Source organism: Sphaerodactylus townsendi, linkage group LG06 (assembly GCF_021028975.2).
Source record: "Sphaerodactylus townsendi isolate TG3544 linkage group LG06, MPM_Stown_v2.3, whole genome shotgun sequence".
In the NCBI taxonomy this organism is placed as follows: domain Eukaryota; kingdom Metazoa; phylum Chordata; class Lepidosauria; order Squamata; family Sphaerodactylidae; genus Sphaerodactylus; species Sphaerodactylus townsendi.
Window position 1 is genome coordinate 53,323,391 of NC_059430.1, and position 25,941 is coordinate 53,349,331.

The following is a 25,941-nucleotide window of genomic DNA, read 5'->3' on the forward strand; positions in this document are numbered from 1 at the left end:
GCATAATTAACTGGACACAAGCCGAATTGGACATCCTGGACAGAAAAACAAGGAAAATTATGACCATCAATCGAAAGCACTGCATCCAAAGAAGTGATGTAGGACAGGATTCTTCCTACTCTAGCAAGGTCAGGAAGGAGGAAGAGGGCTGCCTCCACATCAAGCAATCAGGTAGAGGAAGAGAAAAAGAGGCCTGACAGAATACATCCAAGAAAGTCAAGAGCCAGCATTGGAAAGAAGTCCACAAGGGCTGAGATGCTGAAAGCCAAAGAATCAAAAAAAGTATAGAGTCCAACAGTTTAAAAAACACGAAAGCGAGCAGGGATAAACAAGCCGCTCCATGGGCTGTACTTTAAGAACATTGAAGGGAAGGTTGACAGTAAGAAAACATGGGAGTGGCTCAGAAGGGGAACTCTAAAAAAGGAAACTGAAGGCCTGATTTTTGCTGCCCAGGAGCAAGCATTATGAACAAATGCAATAAAGACATGAATTGAAAAGTCCTATAATGACCCAAAATGCCGTGTCTGCAAAGAGAGTGATGAAACCGTGGAGCACACTCATCTGGGCTGGGTTGTAAGAAAAATAGCCCAAACTGACTATCTCTAACGCCACACAATAGGCTAGCAGCAATGGTGCACTGGAACCATTTGCAAAAAGCACGGCTCAGTTCTGTAGCAAGACCTGGTACGAGCACAACTGCCTCGGTGAGAAGATCACAAGAATGAAACATGAAGAAGCAAAAATACTCCTGGGACTTTTAGGAATACAGGACAGACAGACACTCTGGTACACAACAACACCCCAGACATAACAGTGGTAGAGAAAACATGTTTGATCATATAGATGTTGCTGTGCCAGTTGACAGCAGGGTAGAGGACAAGGAGCTGGGAAAAGATCACAAAATACAAGGACCTACAAATTGGAAGTCGAACGACTGTGGCAAAAAAGAACAACAGTAATCCCACTAGTAGTCGGTGCTCTAGGAGGAATCCCAAGAAATCTTGAAAAACATCTGGAAAGCCTAAACTTAGACAGAACATCAGTCCACATGCTGCAGAAAGCAGCACTTCTAGGAACTGCACATATTCTACGCAAATACCTTTAATATCCTAGGTCCTTGGGAAGGACTCGATATTCAGAGATGAATTCCAGACACTTGTGCTGTGCTGTAATGTGTATAATAATAATACTATATATTATATTTGTAATCTTTGTTTGGAATCAGCATCTGGACATGCTTTGCAGAAACTTTACCCCCCCCCCCAGTAGAAATAAAATGGTGTGCCCCCCCATAACTTTTTAAATAAAGAAATGTCTTGCTTAGCATAATACAGTAGTAATCCTGTCCGGTTGCAGAATAGCAACTCTGGACTTTAATGCACTCTTAGAATGAGCTTTCTGAGATCGTTTTAGAAGTCTGGTTCTCTCCCTTTAATTTATTAACATTAAAAGGAAAGGTGTGTTTGTGCACTGAGATCTCCTTCCAGGACTTCCAACAAGTGATGGCTTTTATTAAAACAATTCACCTTTTTAAGGTAATAGACAGAGCTTTGCTTTGCAAAAATCTGGGAGAAAGAAAAAATGATCCCCACTGCTGGCTTCTGTGCCTACTTCCCCAAACGGGGCATTTGAAATCCTGCAACATGGATTTCCCTGCATTGCTGCTCCCAAATGGAAGACTTGATGTGCCAGATCTGTGATCCACTCCAGATTTTGCCCTACCTTTGAAAATCCAGAGAGGACAAATGCACAAACTGAAAGTATACAGGAGGTTGCAATGTGTGGAAAGTAGGAAAGGACCACTGCGACTGCAGCATCTTTGAATGCATTAGGGAACTAAGGCTAAGTGGGGGGAAAGGCTAACTTAAGGCTAGCTCTATTTTTAAAAAACTTAACCCTAACCCCCCCCCCCCAGCTTGCCACATGTGCCCTTGGCACTGGTGTGGTCTCGCCTGGCAGCGCCTGCCTGGGAAAAATGTTCCTTTTGTTTTTCTTTCATTTTCCTTTCTCTCTGTGGCAAGTTTGTCAGCTGCCTCTGCCAAGGCCCCCACCCTTCAGGCTGCCTGTGTTCAGAAAAAAAGTCGTTAAAGCCCGGGCCTCTAAAACGAGAAGGTGCCATTGAAGCCAGCAAGGGCCCCATAGTGACCCAAAGACCTTCTGAGAAAAGCAAAGGGGGGACAAAGAGGGGCTTCTCATCTCCTGCCAGAGGCATATTTTGGGGGGGGATAGAGGGCACTCAAGACAGGATTCCCTATTCTCCCTGCCTCCCATCGACTTGGAGCCAGTGGAGCCAGTGCATGCAGAATCTCCCCAGCCACACCAAGTCACAACACCAATGCCTCCGCCCCCAACACGAGGTCTGCACTCTGGCACTGATTGCTCTTTACTACTAGATCATAATCTCACCCTGGCAAACTTTGCTCTTCTGAAACTTTCTCAAGCAGCCTGGCAACTTCCTGGACTTCCCTTCCCAGCTGCCAGCAGTTTCTCCCACCTGCCTAGCTCAGCTGCTGCTTCATGATCTCTCTTTGACTTCCATCCTTTGACCCCACCCACGTCTTCCTGCTCAGCTTCCTCTCTCTTTTTGGCCTCCCTCTGACAGAGGTGGGATCCATCAGGTTCTCACCAGTTCCCGAGAGTGGGTTACTAATTATTTGTGTGTGCCGAGAGGGGGTTACTAATTGGGTCCGCTTTTCCATCTCCACGCCCTCGCCTCCCCGAGAGGCATACTGCCTTTGAACGTGAAGGTTCCATATAGCAATTGCGACTAATAATGTAACTCCCTGAACTGGGTTAATCCCTTTCAGGTACTGCAATTCATTGATTTTCAGCCTTTCTTACCTTTTATCTCACCAGTCTATCAAAGAACCTGTGTGTTTCACCATTGCTGTGTTCAGATTTGTGAGTTGGGGCATTTTCTATAATGTGATGATGATTTAGAAATGACCTGGTGCAAAAAAATTTTTTGGGGTCGTGGTGGGGTGGCTACTTATGGGGGGGGCATCCAACTCAGGTTTTGCCCAGGGCTCAGGTTTGCCTAGGTACGTGTCTGCCCCCTTTGCTGAGGGGGGGCTGGCGAGGCAACCTGTTACTAAAATTTTTGGATCCCACCACTGCTTATAGGTGGGGCCGAGGGACAGAGGCTGAAGAGACACAACTAGCCAGCAGGTCAGGACAACATGGACAGGGAGGCAGCAGGGAAGCCGGCTGCCGGCATGATGGTGCTGTTGAGCCAGCATCACACAAAACTTGGCTTTGGTGGGGGCAGTGGGGCAGGGGCTGATTTGGCACCCCCAAGTGACCAAATAATTTGCACCCGGCGACATGGGTCACCCCATGTCGCCATTACCGGTACCCCTCTGATTTATAGTGTAGACATTGGTTGGAATGATGATGATATAGCATTAATGGAAGATCTTTGGGAGATTGGGTAATGAGGAAAGGAAGGTTGGGTATATTTTGAAACTGTCCATAGGTAGTTTTGAGCTTGTTGTGGCACGTTTTCTATCATGCTAGTTTGCACAACAGGATTTTTTCTCCTACAGCTTGAGTCTTTATGATTTGTCTTTGTAGTTTACCATTTCATATTTATGGTTTAGGTTCATATGAGGCCTCCGAGGTCACTAATGGCACTTAATGGACTATAGATGTTGGGTGCAGAGACAGGGTTGGAGAAACATGAATAATTCCGCTCTTATAAGGAACATTTTAAGGTACTAGTGGGAAACAGTTTTCATCTTTCCTATCATGGTGCTCCCGGATAATTACATAAGGTTCCCAGCACACGTCCTGTTAGACGGTGACCAGACCCAGATCTGTTTAGCTTCAGAAAAGTTGCTTATCATATGTCTTCCAAACATATCACCGTAACACATGCCTTTCAATCATACGACAGCTGTAGAGCTGTGGAAACTGAGATTGGTCAGGGATGCTGCTCTTGAAGGGCTGCCACAAATGAAACAACAGAACGATGACTTTGGAAAACTATGGAGTGGTGCTGAGATGTATTGAGATGTATTTTCTTTTGAAGTCTTTCTCTGATCATAGGTTCTTACTTGACTTCTGATGTTTCTGTGTGAATGGTTGCAATATTTTGACAATCTGTTCCTTTTCAAAACTTTTTTTGAAATAATGAAATTAATCAATAAGAAAACTCCCATACGTTATGTAAATTACCGTATTCATACTGCTTGGTTTGCTCCAGGAAAGGTTTTGACAATGGTGCAGAAAGCATATATAATAATCTTTGAAGTTTTAATTTTGCATATACTGTCATTGAGTTTGCTGTGAATTTTAATCCATTTTAATCCATCCAAGCAATTTTATCTTTAAGTTTTGATCAGTAGTCACCTGTAGATTATAAGACTGATTATCAGCACAGAGTTATAATTTGTAGTTGTTGTCACTTCTGTTTGTAGCCATTAGAAATTGTTAAATGAATATAATTACCCAGGTGCCAAGAATTTCTGAGGAAATAATTGCTGTATTTAACAAAGGAACTGTAGTACTTTAGAATGTATTAGTCTTGCATTGAACTATGATGCTTTTTGCAGGGGGGACATTTTGCAAATCTTTTTCTCTTCTGTTATCCTAGTTCAGACGTTATTTGTATGTAAGGAGCTTAATTTCTCATAACGAACAGCTAGCTATGCATTATATCTTCCACAAGGTTACTGCTAAAAATATAGTCTTCCCATGGTACGTGATTTCTCTTGATCGCTACTGCCACCATGTTATGGGTATATTTTACTTTCTTCCCCATCCCTTGTGCCCCACCATGCTGAATGCTTTACTGAAGGGAAGGACTACCTCCTGTTAATTAAAAGCATTGCATATTACAGTTGCTTCCTTCTTATTCTTCTAAAGTGAGTCTTCCTTCAAGACTGATAACTATGACTGTAAATGTGTTTTCCTTATGTGGAAATAGAAACACCATTGCCTAGTTAGGTAGACGTAATATGAACAATAAATGTTAAAGTGTTAAATTGCTTTAAAAATAAGAATGTTAAAATAATTAAATTTGCAATAAAAGTTGTACTAACAATAATTAGGGTTTGAAATCAAGCCACCTCATGCATTAGTCTTTTCATATTTTAATTTTTATGTGAGCATAAAAACCCGGATAGTTTGTTGGGAGATCTCCAAAAAAAATTGTCTGTCTTTGCAAGACATATGACTATGTTTCAGAGTACTATATTCTTACTTCTGACTAAGCAATGAAATGGAGCTTTGTGATTTTGAAAGAGTAGGCCAGACTAGTTAGAGGTTTTGGATTGTTACTTTGTTGTAAGATATTACAAAGGACTATAAATCAGGTTCAAAAAGGGGAACAAGAACATAATTGTATTGTCGAAGGCATTCACAGCCTGATTCAACTGGTTGTTGTGGGTTTTCTCCAGACTGTGTTGCCATGGTCTGGTAGATCTTGTTCCTAATGTTTCACCTGCATCTATGGCTGGCATCTTCAGGGGTGTACTAATTTAACTGCAATTTATTGCTTCCCGTAACCATCTATCTCTAAGAATTTTCATAACTTGTAGTTCTCAACAAGACAGCATTGTTATTAGGCACAGGACTAACTTTTATGTAAACTACATAAACTGCATACAGCTGCTTACAAAAATGCTCCCAATTCCACATTGTTTGTGGTTTAAGCCATTGGATACAAATTTATATCATTCCATATCTCTGGTGTATCCACCCACCTTTTCTTTCTTACAAAATGACTCACTCCTGTAGGTTGGCAAGCCTATTGCCATGCCCCAACCAATAAATCTCCAGGTTTGAGATGCTGGGATATGGTCAGAAAATGCAACAGTCATTCTACTAAAAGATTAAAACTAAACACAACTTAAGCAGCATAATAGACTCCAACATGTGCTTACTTGGTTATAATCTCTAAAAATGAACTCATTGTGCTTTGCAAGATCACACATAAGGGTCAGGCTCTAGTTCCAAACCATAATCAGTCCAGGGTCTCCACATTCCTGTTTGAGACTTGATGTGTAAGTCAGTAAGCCCCCCACATTTTCATTCCAACTTTCAGCTTTTCAACTGCCTCTTTGCATATTTTTCAGATAGATGAATCTCAGTTAGCTGCAGGTAAAGTGGACAGATGGGTGACTACACCACCTTCCTTATTTTCCAGTTATATTCAGAGGACAGCTTATAATGCTTGGGCAGCTTAAAATCCGATTTTCCCTTCTTATCATAACGTGGCATTCTCAGAATCCAATGAATGTTGTTTAAGATGTAACAGTTTACTTTCATGCTTCCTGCTGTGTGCATCTGGAGGTTTGTAACATTCTGCTAGAGCACACCTGTGTAGCACATCGAATCATTTTCAGGAAATTCCTTTCTGATGGCCAAGGAAGCATGATCATCATTTACTTACAGTTCGATTGATTAAGCCAAAGAAAATCAGTCTATAAATAAAAGGCTGGGGAGGTAGAAAAGAAAATTACCCTAATTTTCAAAAGCAGTACTTTTGCAAATGAAAAGGGACAGGGCATTTCCCCGCTTCTGCATACAAAAACACCAAACTGATACCTGTAATTCGAATGGCTCTACTTAAAGACAAGTTTTCAGATACTTAAAAAAAAATTCTATTTGCTAAATTTACTTAAGACACATTATTAAAATATATCTGTATTCAATATTTTGTGAGAAAGATTTTCTTTCATTTTGTGAATGTCTAGTTTACTTGCTGATTGAATTATTAGATTATCGACATGAGAACTGTTTTGTGATGTTAAAGAATTAATCTTTCTGTACTACTGGCAACTAGCTGTGAACAAAATTGCAACTGAACCTCCACATGATACAATATCATAATATATTCTAATAGTGAAGTCAGCAAAATCTTTGAATACTTAAATGCAATGATTGGATCTGTGAATGGAAAAGGCAGATCTTTCTACAAATGTGAACAGGAGCAGCACTGGCATCAGGGACGTAGGTATAGATTTTTTATGGGGGGGGCACACCCCACCCGCCCCTAGCGCATGGCCACGCCTCCCCAAGCCCCGCCCCTGGCCTAGCGCTTATAAAAGCAGCTCTCTCAGGTCGAGGATGGCAGACTCCCCCACCCTGCCCTCCCCTGCCCCTCCCCTCTGGGCAGAGGCATAGAGGAAAAATGGAGCCTGGTGCAAAATCTGAGTTCCCCCCCCCCCCCGGCAGCTGCTGTGATGCTGGAATCCACCCCCAAACAGCATCACTTTCAATGGCATTTAAACTAGAGAGCCCAAATTCTCCTTTTAAATCCACCTTAAAGGGAGAATCTGGGGCCCCTAGTTAAACAACATTGAAAGTGATGCTGTTTTGGGGTGGATTATCCCCCACCCTGAAACAGCATCACTTTCAATGTGGCATAGTGGTTAAGAGCAGGTGCATTCTAATCTGGAGGAACTGGGTTTCCCTGTTCTGCCACTTGAACTGTGAAGACTTATCTGGGGAATTCAGATTAGCCTGTGCACTCCCACACAGGCCAGCTGGGTGGCCTTGGGCTAGTCACAGCTTTTGGGAGCTCTCTCAGCCCCACCCACCTCACAGGGTGTTTGTTGTGAGGGAGCAAGGGCAAGGAGATTGTAAGCCCCTTTGAGTCTCCTACAGGAGAGAAAGGGAGGATATAAATCCAAACTCTTCTTCTTCTTCTAAACTGAGGACCTCAGATTCTCCCTTTAAATCCATGCCGAAGAGGGTGGATTTAAAACGAGAATCTGGAAAAATTTGGGGGGTGCCTGCTGTCAGGGGTGCAATTGTTAAGCAAGAAGCACAAAACTTTCAGGGTATCTTTAGGAGTCTCTCCTAATGATACCAGCCAGGTTTGGTGAAGTTGGGTTCAGGGGGTCTGAAGTTATGGACCCTCAAAGGTGTAGCCCCCATCTTCTATTAGCTCCCATTGAAAACAATGGGGAATGGGGCCCTCCCTTTGGGAGTCCATAGCTTTGGACCCCCTGGACCAAACTTCACAAAACCTGGGTGGTACCAGTAAGAGACTCTCCTGATAATACATCCCAGGTTTGGTGAAGTTTGGTTCAGGGGGTCCAAAGTTATGGACCCTCAAAGGTGTAGCCCCCATCTTCTATTAGCTCCCATTGGAAACAATGGAGGATGGGGGCACCCCCTTTGGGAGTCCATAACATTGGACCCCCTGAACCAAACCTCACCAAACCTGGTAGTATCATCAGGAGAGTCCCCCAAACAATCCCTGAAGGTTTGGTGCTGCTAGCCCAAACAATGCGCCCCCTGCCGGCCAAAAACCAAAAAGCACTAAAATGTTTTTAAAACCCACAAACGGGTGGGCGGAGCTTCAGACATGAATGGGGGGGTTCAAACCCGAGAACCCCCCTTACCTACATGCATGACTGGCATAGTGGTTAAGAGCAGGTGCACTCTAATCTGGAGAATTGGGTTTGATTCCCCACTCTGCCACTTAAGCTGTGGAGGCTTATCCAGGGAACCAGATTAGTCTGTGCACTCCAACACACATCAGCTGGGTGACCTTCAGAGCTATCTCAACCCCACCCACCTCACAGGATATTTGTTGTGGGGGTAGGGAAGGGAAAGGAGATTGTAAGCCCCTTTGAGTCTCCTTACAGGAGACAAAGGGGAGTATAAATCCAAATTCTTCTCTTCAATGCTCCAGATTTGTAAAAAAAAATATTTAAAATCTAAATAAAAACATATAGTGGGGAATTTAAAACTTCTGAAAATAAACAGTAGTTTGGTGAATGGCTGAGAAAGAGAGATTAAGGCACAGAAAGGGGAGAACATATGGGGGTTGGAAGAGGGACGGAAAGAGGAAATAATGTAAAGGGATACAGGGGAAAGTGAGGTAACTTTCGAAGTTCTTGAGGGTTCCCTACCATGCAAGAAGAAATATGATTGCCAACTACAAATTTAAAAATTCCTAAAGATCGGGGTGGGGGGAGCCTCAGGAGATTGGAGCTTGGGCAAGGAAGTGACCTCAAAAGGGTATATTGCCTTATAGTTCACCTGCCAAAGAAGTCATTTCCTCCTGGTTGCCAACCTCCTGGTGGGGGCTGGAGATCATCCAGAATTATAACTGCTCTCCATATGACAGAGATCAGTTCCCTGGAGCAAATGGTTTCTTTGGAGGGTGGTCTCTAAGGTACTATATACCCTGCTGAGATTGCTTTTCTGCAGAAAACGGATCCCCCCAAGGCTCCACACTTCCCACCCCCAAAAAAAATCTCCCAGAATTTTCCAACCTGGAGCTGGCAATCATGTCCCAACAGTGGAGAAAAGTGAGGTATAAATGAAGTAAATAAATAAGAAATAAGAAATAAGAAGGAAAAATGAGGCGGAGAAGGGGGAGAGTTGCCAGGAAGAGGGAAGCAGGAAATAATGAAAGTTGCCAGGAAGAGTGAAGCAGGAAATAATGAGGGGAGGGGGATAAGTGTAAAGTGAAATTCCCCCCCTTAAGTCCTTGAGGGCTCCCTACCATGCAAGTGGGCCTGGCATGGCACACAACTGGGCTGTGTTTTTTGTAGATACAGCCTGCCAGGGGAGAGAGAAAGCTGAAAATGGGTGGGGGGAGAGACAGTGGCATACCAGGTCTAAATGGGTCTGGAGGCATGACCGGCTCCCCATGCCCCCCCACCCCACTTACGGGAGCCAGCAAAGAGGTCGGGGAGGGTGGGGCTTGGAGAGCACCTTGGAAGAGCACTGCAGTGGCAGGACAGCTCCTGGGCTGGCCTGCCCCTGCAGTGCCTGTCACTGAGACCTGCCCCCCCCCCCGCCTCCCTGCAGGCCAGCTCCCAGGACCTGGGGAGGGCAGAAGTCGACCTGCAGGGAGGCCGGGGGCGGGTGTCTGCGACACAGGTGGGCACCGCAGCAACAGGCTGGCTCCTGCCCTCCTTGGCAAACAACTCACCCGGTAAGCAGTGTCCCGGCACAAGAGAGCCACCATGATCCTATTACATACTTGATTAATTAAAACCCCTTCAGTAAAAGTACTTCCCTCTCTGCTAATTTACTCCCCCCCCCTTTGTTTTTAGCCAAATACTTTTCTTCTGGTGAATAGCTATCAGCTCTTTTGGAATCACCTTTAACTTTTCCTAATTTTCCAGACACAGATATTTGAAGAATTCATGGGGGTTTTTTACCAAGGAAAAGGAAAGGCACAAAAAATACTAAGAAGGTGAGAAAATAGTCAGTTGGCTGCTGCCATGCACCCACAAGTTACTCTGGAAAGTGGGTTATGGATCTGTGATATTCACTGAAGGCTATCTCATTACCACTGTTAGTCTGAATGTTTATACCAATGTCAGGCAATTGTTCAAAATTCTTACAACATGGCTCAGAGGCATATCTAGGGAAATGGAGCCCAGGGCAAAGTCTGAGTTTTCCACCCCCCACCCCCGTATGGGCGGCCACCCTTCCCACCATAACCAAACAAATTTTTTGCACCAGGTCATCCCAAAGTCACCTTCACATTATAGAACATTGCCCAACTCACAAATCTGAACACAGCAATGGTCCATGCCATACTGTGGAAATAAAATTTTTGACAACATTTTCAAAATGCTTTCAAAATGTTTAACAGCTGCTATAACACTTTAAAGTGTTTTCAGTGTCATATGACTTAAAATGCTTTCAAAATGTTTTATTACTGCTGTGACAATGTTTTATGGTGTTTTATCCAGCACCCCCAATTGCCCCCCAGTATTGGAAACACAGCACAAAGCTAGGAAGGAAAGGAGGGAGGAAAGGAGGGAGGGAGGGAATGGACAGGGAAAGGACAAATTTCAAGTCATGTTTTTCACTGTAGTTGCACACATTGAATTTTCATACTGACAATATAAGTCACTTACTAACATAATCCTGCTTAACTTTGGAAATCTGATGAGATCAGGCTAGCCAGTGTCTGTGCAACAGCAAAGAAGGGAGGAAAACATGGCAAAGAACTCTCCAGTTTGATTGGTGTGGTGTCACCATGGAGATGTGACAAAAGCCAAAAACATCTGTCCCTCTTCTTATAGCAGCCTTCAGCACTGAAATTGACCATATCATGTGGAGGGGGTGAACTTCCTAAATACCCATAAAAATAGCCCCTGAAAATTAAAGAGGGTCACTCCCAAGGTTGAAAGACTAGATAGGCATCTATTTCGCAAAAACATGCTTAAGACACACCTGTAATGTTAACAGTTGCACTGTTAGGATAGAGTTGCGATCTTACACAGCCTGATTTGGGAGTAATAAGGAGGACATGTCTGTGAAGATGCCAGCCATGGCTGTGGACAAAACATTAGGAGAAAAAAACTACCAAACCACAGCCAGAAAACCCACAATAGCCAATTCTTTTTTTTGCCCAAGTATCAAGAACTAATGATAACTCAGATGGAACTGTGCAAAAGGCCAGAAACATTTAATTAATTAAGGTAAAAGGGAGAGTCAAACAAAGTCATTTGAAATGAAATGGGGTGGGTAAAGGAACAGAAAGGGCCCTTTTAAAGCCAAGATCTGGTACAAGGCTCAATTTTTCTTGATAAGGAGAGCATCCTCATGGAGGTGTCCGCACTGCAGTAAGAGAGAGACAACCATGCACCTACCCTGTTCTCTTGCAGGTCCCTCTGTGCCAGCTGGCTCAGTGCAGAGAGCCGGCCCTGGAGGCAACAAGCCTGGTCCCTCAGGGAAGGTGAGGAGGCAGGGAGAAAGTTGATGCCGCGCCTCAGAACGGCACCCAGCCAGGCAGGGAAGCTGCGGGCCAATGCCCAGGCCACCAGCCAAGCAGGGTCACAGTGCCAAGGCCAGGAAGAAGGGACTGGGAGAGGCCCTGCCAAGGCAGCCTTGGCCCATAAGGCCCCAGGAAAGGCCTGAGAAGGCCAGAGAAGCCTGTGACAAGAGCGCCCATGAGGCGGCAGCCTGAGTTGGCGGCAGCCCAGCCTGCAGCCCTCACAGATAACATGGGGGAAGGGGGTGGGGAAGGGTTATAAGATCCGGCCAGCAGCCAGGTCAGGTGCAGCCAGTGCAGCGCGTGGAATGGACTGATTGGGGCGGGGGAGGGAGAGCCCCATGATGCTATCCCAGGGTGGCTTTTTTCTCCCGCAGCTGGGCGTGGAGGAAGAGGAGGTGCCCACACTCTCAAATACCAGCCCGGCTCAGCCCTCCACACCGCCTTATTGGAGCCACTGCGTGCCTGCTGCCCTTCTCATTGCGATGAGTGGACACAGCATTGCACATACTGATGCCCGCCACACCATCTGGCCCAGACTGGGGGAAAGGAGGAGGGGCGTGGGAGCAATTTTCTGCCCCCTCATGACTAAATGGGCACCGTCCAGGGACATGTGACCACACTTCTCCTCATGGGCCCCATGGGTCCCTAGTATGGCTAAAATATTATAGATTGATAAAGGACATAAGGCTGAAATCCTGATGCCATTAACTTTACTGTAGCTTGAGTAGCTTTGGTGGTGCTTCCTTAGTTTCAGGATGCTGCCTTAAGGTTAATTAATGCTGCCTTAAGGTTAATTAGCTGACTAAAGACCATATGGGAAAGCCAAACATTGTATCAGTGATTTATTTCTGAAATGAGTCAGAAGCAGAAATAGTCTGCTTGATTCAGTACTGTTAACAACAAAAGATCAGTGTCTACATGGAACAAGCTGACTGTTATAGATAAGATGACAGTCACAAAGGCATCTTTCATGGACCTGAAAAGAGTGGGCAATACAAATCACTTCATTCACTGCATGGAGGATAATTCTGACTATTGTGCAAGGAACCTATAAACAAGACTTTAAGCAATCTAGTTTCAATATTACAGTTAAGTGGAAATAATAGATATTTCATTTTCAAAGGCACCTTAGCTGTATGCATTTGCTTATGAAATATAAGATACTTTCGCTGAACCCTAGTATTCAATAAGCTCCTTAAAAGTCAAGAAATATAACAAAAAATGAAACAAAAAATAAATGAAAAAGAAGACTGTCAGAAAGTGCAGGGGCACAGCCAGAGGCGTATGGTCTATAGGGACATGGGGTCATCTTTTGGTCATGTGCCACAGCTGCATACCATTGAGCCCCACCCCCTGCAGGGAGGTGAGGGTGGGGCTTGGGGTGGGTGGCCACAGCTCACACCTGGGCTGCCGCCACTGCCAAGCCCCACCCCCTGGTCCGAGGGATGGCAGGAGCCAGCCTGCAGAGAGGTGGGGGTGGGGCTCGGTCTGAGCTGCACTCCTCGCCCCCATCCCTGAGCAAGGGGTGGGGGCACCTGGAGATAGTGTTGCCCTCGGGTGCAATTTCCCCTCGATACACACAGCAAAGAGGGATTAGTAGTACAAGAGAGCCAGCAAGGTGTAGTGGTTAAGAGCAGATGGACTCTAATCTGGAGAAGCAAGTTTGTTTTCTTCGCTCCTACATGTGAAGCCTGCTGGGTGACCTGGGCTAGTCACAGTTCTCTCAGAGCATTCTCAGCCATACTTACCCCTGAGGTATCTGCTGTGGAGAGAGGAAGGGAAGGAGTTTGTACGCCACTTTGAAACTTATTATAGTTGAGAAAAGTGGGGTATAAATGCAAATTCTAAATCCAAACTCTTCCCCAGAGTTCCAGGGGTCCATCTTGCCCTAGGGCCATGATAGCGAACCTATGACACTCCAGATGTTCATGGACTACAAATTCCATCAGCCCCTGCCAGCATGGCCAATTGGTCATTCTGGCAGGGACTGATGGGAATTGTAGTCCATGAACATCTGGAGTGCCATAGGTTCGCCACCACTGCCCGCGGGTCTAAGAACTCCAGAAGTGGCAAAAATGTTTCTGGTGTTACCTACCTTAACAGTTAGAATATTTTAACAGTAGCAATGGGGAATAACTCAGCTTGGTAGTGCGAGAGGCAGGCTAGGTGGGATCTTTGAGACAACTATACTAGAATTGGCTTTTGAAATGTTCTACAGAAAATACAAAAGAGACCAAATTGTAGTTAAAATGTTTTTATATAAGTTTTTGGTTGCAAACATTCGTACAGTGAGACGTTGAGAAGCATACACACAGTTCCTATTAGATATAAGCAGGGAGGAAAAGATAGGTTTGGAGGATAGAGTAGGAGGGGGAGCGGGGGACTTATACGTTACCTAAGTTCAGCTGAAGAAGTCTGGAAGAAGGCAAGGATTCCTATGCCAGCATGGGAACCCAAGTGAAGGACAATATATTGCGTCTCCAACCAACTATACTAAGAGAGATTTCGCCGGTAAAGAGCGCTGAGTCTGGGGTGAACGGTACTTTTATACCCCTTTGCACAGTGTGGGGTGGGAGCATGTAAGTATCAGTTTCGTTTTCCTGGATCTTTTGGGATTTCCATGCTGGGATCGCTGGGCTGAGCTAATCAATAGCGCATCTATTGTTTCTAAGGACCGGGATAATAGAGCCAATTGTCTCTTGATTGTATCTAGGAAGCCTTGAATGGCTTTAGGTAGAGTTTCGTTTAGATCTCTGCCCATGTATTCACATTTGGCTGAGGCTTTGTGTGGATCAGGAAGGGATTGTTTGCAGTGGCGAAGCCACCAGGGGACGGGGGGTGCGCAATGCACCGGGCACACCAATTCTGGTCACGTGGGGGGTGGAAAAATCCCCCATGGCACCCCCACCCCCCACAGCGTGACGCCCCCCGTCCCCCCACAGCACACCCCCCCACTTACTTTTAGGAATGGAGCATCCCAGAGAAGAAACCTGCCTGCATTGCCTGAGCCTGGTGGGAACTATATAAATGTAGTTTCCACCAGGCCCAGGTAACGCAGGCAGGCTTCTTCGGCCTGATCCTTTCCTAAAAGTGAGTGGAATGAAGTGCCATGGGGGGGGGGTGGCCACGGGGGGGCGCTGCAGGGGGGGGCGAAAAAACCAGATTGTGCACCTGGCGCACTCTGGCCTAGCTATGCCTCTGATAGTTTGTTAAGGAGATTGTATCTAAAGGTAGAAGAAATGCAGCGTCTGGTATCTCCAGGATCTATTGTGTTACAGCAGCTTGGCGGGGTGTGGTAATCAAGATGCATGTCCATGAGGCTTCCAGTGTCCATTGACTGGAGTAACTCATTCACTGATCTAATCTTGCAAACAGACTTTTTGCCTTAGCCTGCTTTTAGTTTTGGACACTCTGCTACTCACACACACACACACGCACGCACGCACGTTGGCTCCTGAAAAGTCATATTCCATAATGCAGGGTAGGAAGGGGTAGGGCAAGACTGGGGAATATTAGCACTCACCTGTTCTAACCAGGAAAATTGTATGGGAGAGAAATCTATAAACAAGCCACATAATCATCCTTTTCTGGTGATCTTTGATGGTTATCTGCAGAGGGACTGCAAAGATCAAAAAATTAGCAACAAGGTTTATTGACTGACTTGGAATTTACTAGTGATTAATTTGTTTCCCAAAGGATCAGCTAAGATTAGTTCTGTACCTTCCAGTAATTTTTGCTGTGATAGCCACAAGGTTATAGTTACTGAGGAACATAGAAAGTGCCAAAATGGAATGGATGGAATCAGGCAGTTTTGGGAACTCTGAAAGGCCTGGTGACAGAATAGCTATTGGACTTCCTGAGGAGTGTGTGGGGAGGGAATATGTCATTAATGGAAAAGCCAAAAGGGACAGTTATAGAACTTACCAATGAAAAGTCGATCTCACAAGTGAAAGAGAATGGTCCTTTAGAGCAATTATTTACTTTTTAAAATATTTCTGTACTGCTTTCCCCCCATACATTTTATTTATTTAGGGTTTTTTCTTGGCCCTATAAATGAAGAAGGTAACAGATGGTGAACTTGGAACTTTCTTTGCACAAAGCCTGGCAGCTGTTTGATAGTATAGAATAAATTGTCCTCGGAAACATTTATCTTAGTTTTTACTCTAGCAAAACATTCTGAGCATTTTACTCCAGCAAAACATTTTGTTTTGTTTTTACTAAATAAGTTAGTTTTGCCTATTTTTTGTCACAGATCTTTGAAGCGGCATACAATTTGGAAATCTAAGATTGCAGAAGTTAGTTGCAGAAATAGTTTAGATTTAGCAATGGCCAACGATTAAATTCAGCAATGAAAAGGGCACAATTTATTATGGGATTTGTACTACACGACTTGGGTATTGTCATGTAATTTTGATAATATTTTGTGAGTGTGAAGCAGGCAAACTTGGGCTCCTTTAAGTGATGTACACAGAAGAATTGAGCATATACTTTCCATTTAAATTGATGGGCCTTAAAAGTTAAATTTGCCTGAATTGTACACTGAAATTATATTAACCAAAGTTAACTATTTAATGTCTCACTGATTTCAGTAACAGCTGTAAATATTTTTTTAATTCTATTCTTTCTTTCATACAATTCACAGCAGCATTTGTCATTCTCCACTCCTCCATTCTATCCCATGAGGAAGGTTAGGCTGAGAGAGTGACTGGCCTGAAGACACCAAGTTCATTCATGGCAGAGAGGAGATTATTACTAGGATAAGATTCTAGTGCAACCTTCTCATCACAACACCACGCTGAAAGATATTAGAACGTGGTTACACCCAGTGGTGGGTTTCAGATAATTTAACAACCGGTTCTGGTGGTGGGATTCAAATAATTTAACAACTGGTTGTTTACAAGCACCATTTTAACTACCGGTTTTGCCAAAGTGATGCGAACCTGCTGAATCCCACCACTGGTTACACCTACTTATGTTATACAGGAAAGAGTTTATGCTTACTTCCAAATGGCTTAACCTGGAGGAGATGCAACTAATATATATGGCTTGAGGACTGCATGAGTTATAGATCTAATTATATTCTGCAAGGCCATGAAACTGGAAGGTACTATATGCATTATTCTCACTCACAGAATTTTTTCAAAGGGTTTCCTTGTCACCCCCAACCCCACCCCAAATGCCATTTAAACTTACCTCCGAACGGAATCATTGTGTTGTTGCTATGACTTACTTGCTAATACAACAAAGACCAACAGACAGACTTAAATGGTCAGTTCAAAGATTTGGTACCACAGCTTTTAAAAGAGAAAATGCCATGAGTGTTATTTTTTCTTCTCCTTTTGTTACCTTTATAAACATTTCTTGTGTCAAACCCTTACACTTCCTTTGTAACTTAAGAAGGTTTAAAGAGAAGTATGACGGTTTTATAGAGGCTGTTTCTTGGAATAAAGCTTTTAGGTTGAGGAAGAGAATGAGTGTTTCCCATATTCTAAATTTTTGCAATGTTTTGATCAACTGACTTCTTAGTTTGCAAATTTTCTGCTGCACAATTCAACAATAACAGAAAGAACATTTATGAGTTTGTAAACAAAATCTGCTTGTTTGGAATTATGGAATGTTAATACATCCATTGAATAAATAAAGAAATACAGTTTGCTAGGAGATGCAGAAGTTTACAAAGTGAAGGGACCATGAGTTAACACACTTATAAATTGTTATAACCTTATACATTGTCCATTTTACAAATGGAAACAATATATTTAGATTTTAAAATATATGACCAAGACATGACTCACTTGATAACATTTTTTGTAAACTGGGGTTCGATGTTATGTTTGTATGACTTCTGAATTCGTTCATAAATATGGAGTAAGCAAGTAACAAATTCTTGTGAATATTTAGACTTGAAGCGCAGTCCAGTTAAAAGATTTCTTGTGGAATCTATTGAATTCTTACCTAGCTTCCCTTTGTTTTAATTGCAATGTGCAGAAATACTTCTTTTGAGAACAATGCCCTTGAACACTTTTTTTTTTTAAAAAAAACCTAGTTTGGTATTAAATTGTGAGTGTAAATCATGCAGCATGAACTGTAATCCTATTGCATCTGTATTACTTTTCTAATATATTTTATAAAGAATGCAGTGTTTGTGTTGTAGACACCTTTCTATCATTGTTCATATTCTGTACTGATTTTGAACTTTCACTGAAATATTTTAGCTGCACTTGGCTTTTCTGTCACAACATAATTTTGGATATATTGTATTGTTTTGCAAACAAATAATTTCAATTCAGTGGACTTTCTGTTGCACACTTTTTTCAGATGACGGTTGCTGCTGGTACGAGCATTGAGAATAACATTCAAAGGACCATATCCTGCCCTAATGTATGTTCTATCTATCTTAGATTTTTGCCTGATTTAAATGCAAAATTTCATTATGTGAATTTGCCCTTTTGCCACCTACAACCATGCTCATTTCAAAAATACTACATATTATACTACAAGTTTTGGGTCATAGTTGGTTCTGAATTGTCATCAAAGAATTTCTTTTGATGGGTCTCCTAGTAATGTCTATGGTGTCATCACAGCATACTGGTCTGGGTTGCTTATCACCTGGCTTAAGGCTCCTGTCTTATGGAATCAAAGAATGCTGGACCTACAGGTCATGCTTACTTAACTTCGAGACTGGGCCCGAATACACAAAGTACTAAAATTGGAAGGTTGCTTGATTTTTAGCATATAAACATGCTTGGCTTCTCTATTTTGTATAAAGATTTAGTTAAAGATAAAGAGCGAGGCTAGTTTATGCTTGTAGTATAATAGCAGTTGTTGCATTCTACATTACCTCCTTCTACAAAGCAGAGTTACACCCTTCTAATTTAACTGAAGTTAATAGACTTAGGAAGGTATAACTCTGCTTTGGATTGCACTGTCATTTGCATTGAGTCTGTTTCTTTCATATTTTAAAGTTTAACTCTCAAATGTATCTTCAGTCTGTGTGTGTGCACACTCATGCATGTTTTCAAATGTGACTAATACATATGAAATGGATAAAACAAGAAAAAAAAGAATGCTGTATGTTTGAATGACCTATACATCATGTTCAAGGCAGTAATGAAAATAATTATTTCAAGTTAGCAATAAATTCCATGTGTGAATGATAGGCTAGATTCCGCCTCTCCCTGAGAGTGTCCAATGAGAGCTTGTGGAATGCTGGAAAGTTGATAACTGGAAACAGCAGTTGAGAATTGGCAGCTGGAATGTTGAGAGGGTAAAGGAGAATATCTGACAAAGAGGAACTGTGGAGAAGAGCTACTTATAGTGTGGGCTGAAAATAGTCAATTTGTATCCAAAGAATCCTACTTCAGGAATAGGATCACAGTTGAAAAGTTAAATGGAAGTGAAATGTTTTAATTTTTACCTTGCTGTCTTCAGTGTTATGTTAATGCCCATAAATACAAGTTAAAATCTTGCTTTGTTTAACTGTGCCATAAGCCAGAGGTGGCCAAACCTGTTTAATGTAAGAGTCACCGAAAATAAACTTCAGATGTTTGAGATTCCCAAGACAAGAACGAATATTAGACACACAATTTTATAATTACATGCACATTTTGTTACAAACCAAGAAATATACATATGTAATAATTATGTGCTTGAAGGATCAAAAACATTGAGGGGGTCCTTCTCTGTGTTTTTTTAAAATACTGTAAAGGGGCTCTGCAAAGATTGCCAGAGATTCCTGTTCCTAAGGAATTCTTGTTCTGCCATGATAATTCACATTAAAAAAAAATAAGGTGTACATATGCATCTTTTTTTCTGTACATAACTTCTGCTAAACTGTTTTAAAAATATTAGAATGAGCAGCAAAGGTATAAATATACTCAGTTTGAAGAAGTAGTAGTAGTAGTGTTGGGTTTTATATCCCTCTTTTCTCTATCTTAAAGTGGCTTACAATTACAATTTGGCTACATATTTTAGAAGTAGCTGAGTTGTAGAGAAAAGTCCATCAGGGTCTTGGGGCTTCTGTTTTTCACACAGCAGACCTTCTGCTTACACATGATATATGGTTAACCACTTTTAAAACTCATTAGTCTGCTTTTTTTTAGTTAAAAGCTGACTCTATGAGCATAAAGTAGGTCTTTGGGTTGCAGTCTCAGGACTAAACCAGACATGCTCAGATGCTTTGTGTTTCATGCTCCCAGCAATTTTTTTAAAACATTTGAGTAACTGGGGGCTCAATTTACATTGAAACCCTGGCACATGGTGGAGAGGTGAGTTAAGCCTTATCCTTAAATGCTGTTTTCCTGACCTGAAATGGCGCAAGGAAAATCAGCATCCCCATGGTCCAAATTCAGTTCAGGTCACTGCATAGCTGAAGAGCAGGTTTTATAAATTGCTGTCAACTCCCAGGGAATGGCATATCTAGGGAACAGGGAAAGTCATTTGACCCAGGCGCCATTCTTTCTCAGCACTGGGGAGTGGGATGTGCAGGGCACCCCAAGGCAGCATGACTCCACTTTAAAATGGAGTTCACCTGGGGGCTGGGTACAATGGGTTGTGTCCATTTTATAACAGTATGCCACTGCTCCCAGGGTTAGTTTCTGTGAGCAAGGTACTTCCATCTCTGACTGCCACGCACAGGCTCTTGCCACCACTTTTGGCCTCACTGTCCCATAGCAAAGCATGGGAGTGCAGCCAGGGAAAAGGATGTGACCAAGGGGAGACAAGCCAGAAGACGGTGAAACTGCTCCACTAACCAGCTTCCCTAGCCACAAGCTTCACATTTTGTGGCAAAGTACCACATGCAGCTGACAAGTACATGAATAAAGTTAGTTTTTCCTGACAATCTCAGATACATGTTATTTTTCCTTTTTTGTTTTCAATGAGATACCTTTGAAGCTATGCAGACTCAATATGAGAATCGGCAGTATGTGCATATTTTGAATGTGCATAACTTTGAAGGTATCTCATTGGAAAAAAGGAAAATTGACATGTTCCCAAGAATGCTAGGAAAAACCAACCTTATTCATGTACTTTACACATGGAAAAAGTGAGTGGGCATGACGCAAGCAGAGGAAACCTCCGTGGGAAACCTTCAGCAAATGGTGGGCAACACAGAGGATTCAAGAGGCAGGGGGCGGGGGTGGGGGAGAGAAAAACCCACTGTTTCCTCTAGTGCTTTATTTGTCTGTGCTGCCTAGAAAAAAATCAGCAGATGTTTTTTAAGACATCCCTAAGGCATCTTTAAAAGGGTGTGCAGAAAGTGGCTCTGTAAAGAGGCATTTTGTCAAATTGGAGGGGTGGAGATACACTTACCACTACTGCTGTCTTGCCCTCATCTTCATTTGCAATTCACCCTTTCTGCTTCCATTTGAACTTTGGCCCCCTCCAGCTGAAAAAACTAGAGCAGCTATTGCTCCTTGGCTCCTTATACAGCCAACATCTTAAAACAGTGCATCTGCCTGCAGAAGTCCAATAAGATTTCCTGAACTCTCATGGGGGCATAGGAAGTCCTAACTGGCTGTAAGGATTGTCACACAGTGTTTCAAGGTGTCTGGGGAATGTAGAGGAAAAGAGCACTATCTGCTCCATCTCATGCATGGTGACAAAGCAAAAAGGCAGCTGAGGGAGGCAGCACCTCCTACCAAGCGCCAACTGATTACATCTTAACCTGGAACTAACAGAGATCACAGGTCTACCTTTCATAAGAGTATCATATCACTGGCAATACTTTGATTAGCACTTTTGTCAGATAGTATAGGGAAAAGTTTTAGGCTGCTGCTGCCTCCACATACTATGAGCCAAGGACGTAGGTAGGGGGGGGGGGTTCTTGGGTTCAACCCTCCCATTACATGTCCGAAGCTCCACCCCCCATGGGGGGGGGGTTGTATTTTTTAGTGTTTTTTCTGTTTTTGGCCTGCAGGGGGAGCAGTTTTTAGGCCAGCAGCACCAAATTTCAGAGATTTGTTGAGAGACTCTCCTGATGATACCACCCAGGTTTGGTGAAGTTTGGTTCAGGGGGTCCAAAGTTATGGACTTCCAAAGGGGGTGCCCCCATCCCCAATTGTTTCCAATGGGAGCTAATAGAAGATGGGGGCTACATCTTTGAGGGTCCATAACTTTGTACCCCCTGAAACAAACGTCACCAAACCTGGGTGGTATCATCAGGAGAGTCTCTTAAAGATACCCAGAAAGTTTAGTGCTGATAGCTTAAGAATTGGACCCCTGACAGCAGGCACCCCCCAAATTTCCCCAGATTTTCCTTTTAAATCCACCCCCTTCGACATGGATTTAAAGGGAGAATCTGAGATCCCCAGTTAAACATTGAAAGTGATGCTGTTTCAGGGTGGGGGATAATCCATCCCCAAACAGCATCACTTTCAATGTTGTTTTAACTGGGGACGCTTATTTTCAAGGGCGAGGGAGAGATATGACCCCACCACTAGCCACCAATTGTAACAGGATGGGTGGCCTTCAATCAAGGTTCCCACTAAAATGACCAGTGGGGTTTTCCTTTGCCACCCAAAATATCCCAGGCTGGTGTTCAGGGATCTTCTTTTTATTCTGCTGCCACCATAAAAAGAGAATAAACTAGGAGTCCCAAAACTGGCCTCTGGCTGCCAAGTATAATAAAGGGTCCCATAAACAAAAATGGAGGGAACTCAACCTAGTTGGGATTCTAGTCTCACAGCCAGGCACTTCCCCACTCTTACACACACAAACGCAGGCTGGCACGAGGGTAACTTGAACACAACGAATTACATTTATTTTAAAAACAAAAGAAAGGCTTCTTAAACTGGCTCAGAGAGGTACTAACGCTTGGTGGTTACGGAGAGGTTCTTTGCACTTAGGTTTCAGAGACGTTGTTGGCACTTTAGTTTCACACACACAGAGACACATGCAGGTGTCTCTTCAGTGAAAAGTTTTTCTTTAAAATATCAAACTCCTTTACTGACAGACACTAGTCTTTTGCTGTACCTCACCCCACTGAATCAACACACACCCAGTCTATACCCTGTGAGATTCTGGCATACAAGCCTCCCTCTCCCACTGTCCCAAACTGGCCAAACTGCCACTGGACTGGGCCTCCCAAGACTGGTGTTGAACTGGGCAGGACAGACTCCTGGGTCTGGTCTACTGACAAGCCTCTGGCCGGCGCTTCACTCTGCACCAAAAAGCCAGTGCCTTCCTTCCTCTCACAAGCTTCCTTCGCTTGAGGAGAGTCACTAGAATCCTGCCAGCTATCTGAGCTGGACCAGAATTCCTTTTCACCAGAGACAGAGCTGAGAGACTTCACTCCACAGACTCTGCTCTCAACTGAACACAAGCTGTTCTCTTCAGAACTCCCAACCAAGAACTGTCTGACAGGCTCTCTCTGTCTTTCTTCTCTAGCAGCGTTTTAGCGCCCCCTTTCATTGGCCAGGCATAACAGTGCCTTCCATCAACCAATCACCTTGCTTTTATTTAAATTAGGGCCTGCTGCCTTACTTTTACTGTCACCCAGGCCTCTTTCAGCAGGCCTGCTTCACACCAGCCCTTTAGGGTGGGTCAAGTCCGTTACACCCAGATTCTCCCTTTAAGGTGGATTAAAAAGGAGAATCTGGGCTCCCTAGTTTAAACACCATTGAAAGTGATACTGTTTGGGAGTGGATTCCAGCAGCCACCCATGCGGAGCACGCAAAACTCAGATTTTGCACTGGGCTCCATTTTCCCTAGCTACACCTCTGCCTGGAGGGGAGGGCAGAAGGGACTGCCAGCTGCTGCCTGGGAGCCCAGCTGGTGGGGGGGCAGGGGAGCTGCTTTTATAAGCACTGAGTCTGGGGGTGGGGCTTGGGGAGGCGTGGCCATGCCCTCAGGGAGGGGGTGGGGGCATGGACCCACCCCCAAACCCCTCCCCATAAAAAATCTATACTTACGTCACTGCTATGAGCTCCAAACAGTAAATTCCTTATTTTATACTGTTTGGCAAGTCTCTGCCTGGGTTGTCAGAAATAAGGTCCTATTTTTGTTATTGTTTGCACAGCTGCAGCTACAACAACAATGGAACTGGACTTCCTATTAAACTGGGTTTTCCTAGCTAATTTAGTCTGAAACAGAAAGGTATTCCACATCTTTTTCATAGATGAGGGAATACAAGGTAAAGAAAAAGTATACCCAGCATCATTCTCAGACACAAATATAAAAACTCTTAATCCAAATTAAATTTCTCTGTAAATTGGGAACAGGAGTAACAACTGGTGTGTGATACAGATTTAGATCAACATTACCCTAGGGAAATACAGATGTTACAAAAATATGACTTGGTCCACAGTTATAATTACATAATTAAAGTTTCTTTGTGAACTCATCTGGTTCATATGTTCAAAATATGTTTTTAGGATTGTAGCCCTAATATAATAAAGATTTGTGTGTGGCGGGGGTGGGGGCTCAGTTCAAATGGATAGATTTAATTTTGTGAAATGCTTCCCTTCTCCATTAGCTGTGATGAATGAACATGAGCAGAGAACAAGATTATAAAGGAAAGTCTTGCCTCTGACCAACATATATTTAGTTGAATGCTTGTCAGAATTGACACCTGCCATCAATACGCAGGGGATAGGTGTAGTCTCACACCTGGCTGAGGGGATATGTTATGTTAATGGACCTTTTTCCTTTCATTTCATTTTCCTTTGATGCTTGCAACTGTAGATAACTAGGAGCAACCCTGGCTCCTTCCCAGCAGGTGGCAGGTGGCTGACAACTATCACTGCACTGGCCTTGAGACGCTCAACTCCCAAACATCTTTCTTCCACTGCATCATTCTCACATTTCATGGGAAACCGGGAGAGGGAATTTATGGCAGGAACTCCAAAGCGATAAAGGCAACTGTATTTTGGTAATCTGGCAGAACTGGTTTTATGAAAGCCAGGTACTAGCTGTTATCAGTAAAGACTTCTGATCCAGCATCCCGCAATAAAGACTTCTGATCCTGCTTATTGACTTCAGTCTCAGTACCTGACAATGGTTGAATGGAGCCTACATTCATTGAACTGTATGGAGTTCCCAGTCACTCAGTTTCCAGTCACTAAATTGGCCATGCTGGCAGGGGCTGATGGGAATTGTAGTCCATAACATCTGGAGTGCCAAAGGTTCACCACCATGGGTCTAGAAGATGCACACAATTGTAAAGCTATCCTTCTGTAATTGTAAAGCTATCCCCCACCCTAAACCTCTCCTTTCAACCCACCCCCACAAAGCTTAAGACTGCTTCACTGCTCTGTGAATCTTGTATGTGCAAGGATACCTAATTACTTTTTAAAAAAAAAATCATAGAGCAGGTATATACGACCTTATTGGCCCAATTATTGAAAAAATGTAGTGTCTACCTGTGAAGATATTGGTGTGCTAGCAAACAAAATGGGGAAACGGAAAGGCAAGGATCATATGTGACAGACACAGTTAAAGCAAGGCCAGCCCCAGTGACACAGCCAGGATCTCAGAGATTCACCCTTGACTCAGCTGATGTTTTCACAAGTCTGTGAGGCAATGATGAGCATAAGACTTATTGGTTGCTTTCTTCAAAAAATGATGACCTCAGTAGTGCTGCTAATGTCTTGGATACCTCATAGCCTCTGTTTAAAAATGGGATTCTACCTCCCATCTGCATCAGGATTAAGCATTGGGAAAGGTCGATGAAGAATTCATCCCTCTGCATCAATAGGTCCATTCATTTTTCTATTTGCAACTTGGCAGGGAGAATCCCTTATAATTCCTGTTAGAGCTGCAAATGTATTGTATTGTGCCTTTAATGTCCTCTAACATTTAACATTCTCTTATGGCAGAAATTTAAAAAGGAGATGTTCTTAAAGGAAACAGTCTCACAATTTAATCCCAGTGTGGCTAAAGGGAGTTTAAGTGGAAATGACAAATGAAAACATCTGCCAAATTGTTTGATGATCCTGGATTAGTGATGTAATAATATTAAAGAATGTATATAAGATTTTAAAGTAGCAGAATTCAAATACACATAGGTTCACATTTAGGACATTTCCAATGGGTCATGCATCATGTGCTAGAGCTTTATCCTATTTACTCAGAAGACCCCACTGAGCTCAGCAGGGCTTGTGTGCTTAGAACTACAGCATCGTGAAGATTAGTTATAGGACTAACACCAGTAATAACATAAACCAGAAATTATGTTATTTTATACAATATCACAACAAGGTAAGATTGTGCCATTGGAAGATGTAAATAAACAGTCACGC

The 25,941-nt window shown here is 43.2% G+C and overlaps 1 protein-coding gene across 8 annotated transcripts in view; it reads left to right on the plus strand.

The window, feature by feature from the left end:
* The window catches only part of PPFIA2 (PTPRF interacting protein alpha 2), a 320,885-nt gene that overhangs the window by 142,626 nt on the left and 152,318 nt on the right, over positions 1-25,941 (plus strand). For 6 of the 8 annotated variants that reach the window (XM_048502302.1, XM_048502306.1, XM_048502304.1 and 3 more), the window contains one exon: positions 18,020-18,082. The exons of the other annotated variants lie outside the window; for them this stretch is intronic. In XM_048502302.1, coding sequence (XP_048358259.1) covers positions 18,020-18,082 — 63 coding nt within the window. The remainder of the gene's footprint in view (positions 1-18,019; positions 18,083-25,941) is intronic. 8 annotated transcript variants of the gene reach the window in all.